The sequence below is a fragment of the Pipra filicauda genome, unplaced genomic scaffold (genome assembly GCF_003945595.2).
Source record: "Pipra filicauda isolate LSUMZ 115617 unplaced genomic scaffold, ASM394559v2 scaffold1158_size25188_pilon, whole genome shotgun sequence".
Taxonomy (NCBI): Eukaryota; Metazoa; Chordata; class Aves; order Passeriformes; family Pipridae; genus Pipra; species Pipra filicauda.
In genome coordinates, this window is record NW_024103605.1 from 18,140 (window position 1) to 25,188 (window position 7,049).

Below are 7,049 nucleotides of genomic sequence, written 5' to 3' on the forward strand. Positions count from 1 at the left end.
CACCGGCTGCCCCAGAATTACATAGGGAAAATAAGAAACACAGAGGTTTTGGAATGGGATCGAGCCATTTTCAATGGGATTGATTCACTTTGAGGTGACAGACTGATCCCTCTCGACTTTTGGGATGCAGAGCTGGGAGAGACTGGAATGTTAATGGTCCACGGCTCCAACACTCTCCAGTTGCAGAAGCAGTGGGGGCTTTGCTGCCCATGGGTAAAGGAACAGCCCGGGGAAGGGGGGGTTAATGGGGCTGGGGGGAGAGAGGAGGGGCAGCACCACGAGCAGGTGAGTCCTGAGACCCTCCTGGTGTCCCCAAGACCATCTTGGTGTCCCCAGCCCCCCCTTGACACCCCGAGACCCCCCTGGTGTCTCCAATGTCCCCAGGGCCTCCCCATGGCCTCAATCCCCCCCCGAAACCTCCAATTCCACTGTCCCCAAACCCCTCCCCACTGCCCCCACTGTCCCCAAACCCCATCCCTGATGTCCCCAACCCTCCATCTCACCCCAGGAGACCCCCCTGGACCCTCTGACCACAAAAACACACCTTCATCCCCCCACGCTCACAGAAAGGCCAAGGGCATTTGGGGACATGTTGGGGACAGTTGGGGGGCTTTGGGGGGCACTGGGTCATTACTGGGGGATACTGGGACACACTGGGGGGAACCAGGGGGCACTGGGAGGGACTGGGGGGGAACTGGGGCACACTGGGGGACACTGGAAGGGACTGGAGGTGAACTGGGGCACACTGGGGGACACTGGCAGATGACTGAGGAGTTCCTGGGGGATTACCAGGACACACGGGGGGACACTGGGAGGTTACTGGGCCATACTGGGGGTTACTGGGTGCTCACTGGAGGATCATTGGGCCACACTGGGAGGCAGTGGGAGGTCACTGGGATGCACTGGGTGGTCACTGAGGGGGTTACTGGGCCGTACTGAGAGTCACTGGGAGGTCACTGGGCTGTACTGGGGACATTGGGATCCCCTTACCCAGATGTGGTACATCTCGTCCCTGGACTTTGGGGGGCACCACCAGGCCCCCTCCCCTGGGGGCTGGGGGACCCCCTGAACCCCACTGCTGAACCCTCCCTGTAGGATCTCTGTGTGCTGAGTTTTGCGGTCTCTGGGGTTCAGGGCGGGCATCAGGATCCCCTTTCCCTGAGGTCGGTCCGCCGGGCCGGCAGGGGCGCTGTGGCCCGAAAAGAAATGGCGGGTCCAGCACGTGACGCGGGGCTTCATGGGAGTTGTAGTTCTTTTATGAGCTCTCCGCCGGCGCGCCTGCGCAGTGCAGCCAGGGCGTTGGAAAAGCCCCCGAGCCCCGCAGCCCCAAGAGGGCTCCAAGGCCCCGCGCTCTGCCCCTCGGGAACCCCCGAACCCCTCCGCTAAACCCTCCCGAGCCCTCCAGCCTTTCCACTCACAGTGCAGTGCACCCGCCGCCGCCTCCTCCATCACTTCCCCACAGCCGACATGGCGCTCTGTGCGCTCCCCGCCTCCAGAGAGACCCCCACAGTCAATCCGCGGGCGGTCTCGCCCCCCGCTCGCCCGATGCCGCGCCCAGGCACCGGGCGAGCGGGAGAGGAAGACTTTGAGCCTTCATCCCCTGCGACCACCCGAGAGCAGCACCAGAGAGAAGTGCGCAGGCGGCAGAAGGCGCGTCCCGAGATTTCCATGGAACACCGCCCACTCTGGGGTAGCTCGGGAAGATGTAAAAATGTGCAATGAATAGATATGAGCTAATTTCCCAGGAACTGGAACAGCCCTGTGTGTGCAGGGACACGGGTCAGGGGGTGCTCCCCCAGCAGCCCTCTGTCCCCACAGCAGGTTGGGAGCTCAGGGGGCCACCCCGGACCCCCCTTTCCCACCCCCCTCTGCCCCACAGCTGCTGCAGCACCAGCTGCTGGGTGGGGGGAGTCCCCCCATCAGCCCCCAGCGTTGGGCACCTGTGGAGAATCGTGACCAGAGCAAGCACAGAAAGGGTTACAGAAGCAGTGGACATTCCCAGTGCGGATCTGCCCCCTCCCAGAGCCCCAGGGAACCGCTCCAGGGCCCAACTGATGGGGGACAGGGGGGACCCATATGGGAACCCCCCTCCCTCTGTCCCCCTGCCCACTGTCCAACACCCCTTTTCTCCCCTCTCCCACCCCTTTCTCATCATCCCCACAGTCCTCAGCTCCCTCCCCGGCTCGGTTTGGGGCTGTTTCTTCCCCTCTGCCCTGCTCGGTTTCAGAGTCTCAGCCCCTTCCCTGCTCAGTTTGGAGGTCCCAGCCCCCCCTTTTCCCCCGTTCTCCCCCCCCTTTTTCCACTGTCCCCTGAAAGGGAGCTGTTAAATATTGGGTGCTGAAAAAGCTGCTACATCGTGTCCATTCCAAATTAAGCCTGCATTTATTAGCATGGACTGGCATCCAAATGGCAGCAAGAAGAGTCTTCTAATTCTCTTCTTTTTAATCCTCTCTGCAGTCGCCAATTTCCCCTCGAAGCGGGCAGGAAAACAGGAACAGCCCTGGGGTGGTCGGGGAGCAGCGCTGGCCCCAAAGGGCTGCATTTCCCCTGCCGATCGTCCTGCTCTGCCCTCCCCCGGGGCTGGCTCTGCCTGGCGCTGGCCGGACGTCCCGGGGCTCCTCACTGAGCAAACCCCTTCCCAAACTTCAGGGACAAGTCCAGACCCCGGCTGGCCCGGGAGGAAGCGACAGCAGCGCGGGCCGAGCGGGCGGGATGGGGTCCGAGCAGCGGCGGGAAGTTGCAAGATTGCCAGCAAAGAAGTCAAAATAAAGTGAAGAAGCTAAAAAAGCCCGTGGTCTCGGCATGGGCGCGGGAGGAAGGGGAGCTCCGTGACTGCAGCCGGGGCTGCCCCCGGGGCGCGCGGGGGCCAAACAGGGAACGGAAAAATGGACAAACGGACGAACCGACGAACGGACCAACGGCCCCGGCGCTTCGGCAGCAGCAGCGGCAGCAGCAGCAGCGACTCTAGCGACGCGCTCTCGGTCTTTCTCCTGCTCTTGCTCTTCCTCCTCTCCGTCTCCCGGTGTCCCTGTCCCGGTGTCCCTGTCCCGGTGTCCCTGTCCTGGTGTCCCTGTCCCGGTGTCCCTGTCCCGTTCCCGGTCCCCCCTCCCCTTGCAGGCCCGGGCCATGGCCCCGGCCGTTCCCCTCTGCCGGGCGGGGCCGCCCCGTCCCCGGCCCTGGGCGGCCCGGCGCGGTCCCGCCCTCGCCCGGCTCCCGGCGCGCCGGTTGTGGCGCTGCTGGGCGCTCCTGTGGGGCGGGCTGTGGGATGGGCTGTGGGATGGGCTGTGGGGCGGGCTGTGGGGCGGGCTGTGGGGCGGGCTGTGGGATGGGCTGTGGGGCGGGCTGTGGGGCTGGTTGTGCGGCGGGCTGTGGGGCGGGCTGTGGGGCGGGCTGTGGGATGGGCTGTGGGATGGGCTGTGGGATGGGCTGTGGGATGGGCTGTGGGATGGGCTGTGGGATGGGCTGTGGGGCGGGCTCGGCGTCGCCGCCGCTTGGCTCCGCCCGGCTCGAGCCCGGCGCCTGCCGGGGCCGGCGGGGGCCGCGGCCGCTGCCGCCTCCTCGGCGGCTTCCCCGACCAGAGCTCCGCCGCTCGCCAGCCCGGCCGCCGGCAGCGAGCCGCCGCTGCCCGCTGCGGGTGGGGAAGCCCGGCCCGGGCCGCTCGAGGGGCGCTCGGGGGCCGTGCCGGGCCCCGGCCCGAACGCTGACGGCCACGTCTCGCCCGCACGGAAGGCGAAGGGGCCCCTGCAGAAGCGCTACCGGCTGGGTTCGCTGCTGGGCAGCGGCGGCTTCGGCCGCGTCTACGCGGGGACCCGCCTGGCGGACGGAGCCCCGGTGAGTGCAGGAGGAGGAGGAGGAGGAGGAGGAGGAGAGCGGGACGGGCGAGCTCAACCCGCCGTTCCCCTTGGCTTGCAGGTGGCCATCAAAGCCGTGCCCCGGGATCTCATCCGGCGCTGGGGCGAGCTGGTGAGCGAGCGGGGCCAGCGGCAGAAAGCGGGGCGGGACGGGCGGGGACGAGCCGAGCCCGGGAGGGTGGAAGCCGCCGGGACACCTGGAGGGAGAGTGGCCGTGGGGTCGGTGGGGGACGGGGAGCATCCAGGGCTGGCAGAGGGGTAGCAGGCAGACAGGCACGGCATCAGCCCCACTGACGACCCCGTGGTCCCCCCGCAGCCCGACGGCACCCTGGCCCCCCTGGAGATCGTGCTGCTGGACAAGGTGTCCAGTGGGTTTCGTGGTGTCATCCAGCTCCTGGAGTGGTTCGAGCTCCCCAACAGTTTCTTGTTGGTGATGGAGCGTCCGGAGCGCTCTCGGGACCTCTCTCGAGTAATCACGGCGTGGAGGTTCCTGCCGGAGGAGATGGCGTGGGGGCTGTTCCGCCAGGTGCTGAAGGCCGTGCGGCACTGCACCAGCTGCGGCGTCCTGCACCGGGACATCAAGCCCCAGAACATCCTCCTCGACCTGGCCACCGGAGAGGCGAAGCTCCTTGACTTTGGATGTGCCACCTTCCTTCAGGACACCGTCTACACCCAGTTTGCAGGTGAGCCCACAGCCGGGGGATGCTCCTGGTGCCAGGCATCGCATGGCCATGCCCGGGTGTGGCACCAGAGATTGCCCCTTTGGCTGAGGGGGAACAGGATTAGTTCTTCAGCCAAGTTGCTTTTGGATGGGGCTGGGGGGTTATTGTGAGACGGGCCCTGGCCTTGCCGACAGCCTGTGCCACCCACCCTGTCCTGGGCTGGGTGTGGGGCAGGGCGGAGCCAGCCTGACCAAAACCCCCATGAGGGTAGCAGAGAAGGGGGTCAGAACTGTGCACCAGCTGGCTTGGTGTGCAGGCGAGGAGGGGCTTGGGCTGCTCCACTCCCCTTGTTTGCCTTGGCTTATGATGACTTGTTGGGGGCAGTGCAGTGGGGCGGGGAGAAGGCATGGCTTTTCCCCACCACTGGGTGGGTTTTTCCCTTGCATGTAATGGTTGGGCCTTGCCAGGGCTTCTGCTGCCCTCTTGGACACCAGTGGCTTCTTCTCCAACCCCAAGTTTGTAACCAAGAGTCAGGGGCCGGTGAGAAGGCAGTGGGTCACAGCGTGTGCCACTGGGGCAGGCCCCACGTTGCCAGGGATGCTGGGGTGAGGCTCTGGGAGCAGGCAGCATCCACCTGATGAACTCCGTCTGTATTCCGCAGGAACACCGTCATACAGCCCGCCAGAGTGGATCTGCTTCAAACGCTACCGCGGCGAGGCGGCCACGATCTGGTCCCTGGGCATCCTGCTCTACCAGATGGTCTGCGGGAAGCACCCGTTCTGCAGAGGCACCAACACCATCTGGGACCAGCTCCCGTTCCCACCACGGGTCTCTCGAGGTGGATACCAATCCTTGTGGCACGGGGGGAATAACGGTGTTGGGAGAGGGCAGCGGGCTCACGAGGACGCCGCTCTTGAAGCTGTTTGTGTCCCATGGTTGGCTGGGGGAGGTGGCCTGTGTCCTGCCATCCTGCTCTCCTCCAAAAGGGAGAATCAGTGGAGAAGTTTGGGCACAGCTCTGAGCACAGCCAGCACAGCCTGGGCACGTGGACAGTGGGACAAAGGGGACAGGATCCTTCTCCAACTGACCGGCCATTTTCCCCCCAGGGTGCCAGCACCTTATCAGGTGGTGTTTGTCCATCCGCCCCTCGGACAGGCCATCATTGGAAGACCTGTTGTGCCATCCTTGGGTGCAGGGCATTCACCTGCTCTAGAAGACAGGAGAGATCCACGTGCTCACTTTGATCCAGGGGCCTGGCAAGTAACACCTCCACACATCTCTTGGCAATAGGAAGTAAAGAAAACCAGATTTTTTTTGTCATGCCTGTAGCACTGAGGGGGGGTCAGCACATGGGGACATGCCCCTCTTTGTGCTGGAGCTGGGCTGTAGACCCAGTCTTCCAAGTGCTGGTGGCCACCATCCAACCTGGTTTTGCTCGTCCTGCTTCACAGACAGCTGGGCCCTCGGCAGAACACTGACAGCCTGGTCTGGCCCCCAGGGAAGGAGAAGGGGCCTCTGGAGAAGCTGTGCCGGGTGGGGCTGCTGCTGGAGACATCGAGGACGACGTCAGGGATGACAAGCTCTTTGTTGTTGACCTGGACACCGGCGAGCTGAAGATGATGGACTCTGATTCTGGCCCCTTCCTCCAAGCCGTGCTCCACACGCCGTTTGCAGATGAGTCCACACCCAGGGGGTGCTCCCGGGCATTGCTCAGCCTGGCTGGGCACCGAAGGTTCCCCCTTTGCTGGCGGGGAACCTGAGGAATTCTTCAGCCGGCTGCCAAGCTGCTTCTTGGCAGGAGGGTGGGCGGGTGCTCTGGGCTGGGTGTGAAATGGGAGCCCGGCTCTGCCCCCAGCCTCTGCCACTGCCCCTTTGCTGGGCGGGGCTGGGGCAGGGGCAGCCAGCCTGCCAAAAACAAACCCCCGTGGGGGGAGCAAAGGTGGGGCTGCAGAACACCAGCTGCTTTGGGCTGCAGGCCAGGAAAGGCTTGGGCTGCCTTGGCTTAGGAGCCTTTCTTTGGGGCAATGCAGCAGGGCAGGGAGAAGGCCTGGGTTTTCCTGAGCTGGAGGAGGTGGGGTTTTTCTTTGGTGTGGAGGGGTTGGGCCTTCCTCAGAACCCTGACAGAATGTTAACATTTTACCTTTTTTTCTTGTTTCCATTTTTTGTTTGTAATCTCTTGTCATGAATTTGTTGTTTGTTTTCGAGGGAAGAGTTGGAGCTGGTGCCCAGTGTGGATTGGGAAGGGCTGGGACCATCCCTGGAGAGGATCTGACGTCCCCTCTGAGAAGGCTGAGGACATCCTTTGGGACACACTCTTCTTCCTGCAGCAGATCTTGTGAGGTAGATCCTCATCTTGCCCATCTTCTCAGCAGGAGTGGGATAATGGCTTTGGGGAGATGGCAGCAGGCACATGAACATCTCTTGCAGCTGCTGAGGAGGTTGATCTCCTGGGCTTGGCTGGAGGAGGTGGCACCTGTGTTGAGTAATTTCTGAAATCCAATCGATCTGGGATGACCCCAAATGACAGTTTAGTTTT

At 63.8% G+C, this 7,049-nt stretch overlaps 1 protein-coding gene across 1 annotated transcript; it reads left to right on the plus strand.

Moving 5' to 3' along the window:
- The first annotated feature begins 2,885 nt into the window (after window positions 1-2,885).
- LOC113986222 (serine/threonine-protein kinase pim-1-like) lies at window positions 2,886-7,032 on the plus strand. Its single transcript, XM_039384416.1, has 7 exons — window positions 2,886-2,981; window positions 3,472-3,831; window positions 3,913-3,963; window positions 4,168-4,534; window positions 5,175-5,351; window positions 5,620-5,769; window positions 5,965-7,032. Exons 1-6 carry the CDS (start codon window positions 2,886-2,888, stop codon window positions 5,724-5,726), a joined length of 1,158 nt encoding a protein of 385 aa, XP_039240350.1. The 3' UTR covers window positions 5,727-5,769; window positions 5,965-7,032.
- The last annotated feature ends 17 nt before the right edge of the window (window positions 7,033-7,049 follow it).

Bases quoted from the DNA above. Each gene is read 5' to 3' on its own strand.
- LOC113986222 (XM_039384416.1), top strand. From the start codon at position 2,886: ATGGACAAACGGACGAACCGACGAACGGACCAACGGCCCCGGCGCTTC. The intron at 3,964-4,167 runs GTGAGCGAGCGG...GTCCCCCCGCAG, and splicing joins TCCGGCGCTGGGGCGAGCTG to CCCGACGGCACCCTGGCCCC. The intron at 4,535-5,174 runs GTGAGCCCACAG...TGTATTCCGCAG, and splicing joins CGTCTACACCCAGTTTGCAG to GAACACCGTCATACAGCCCG.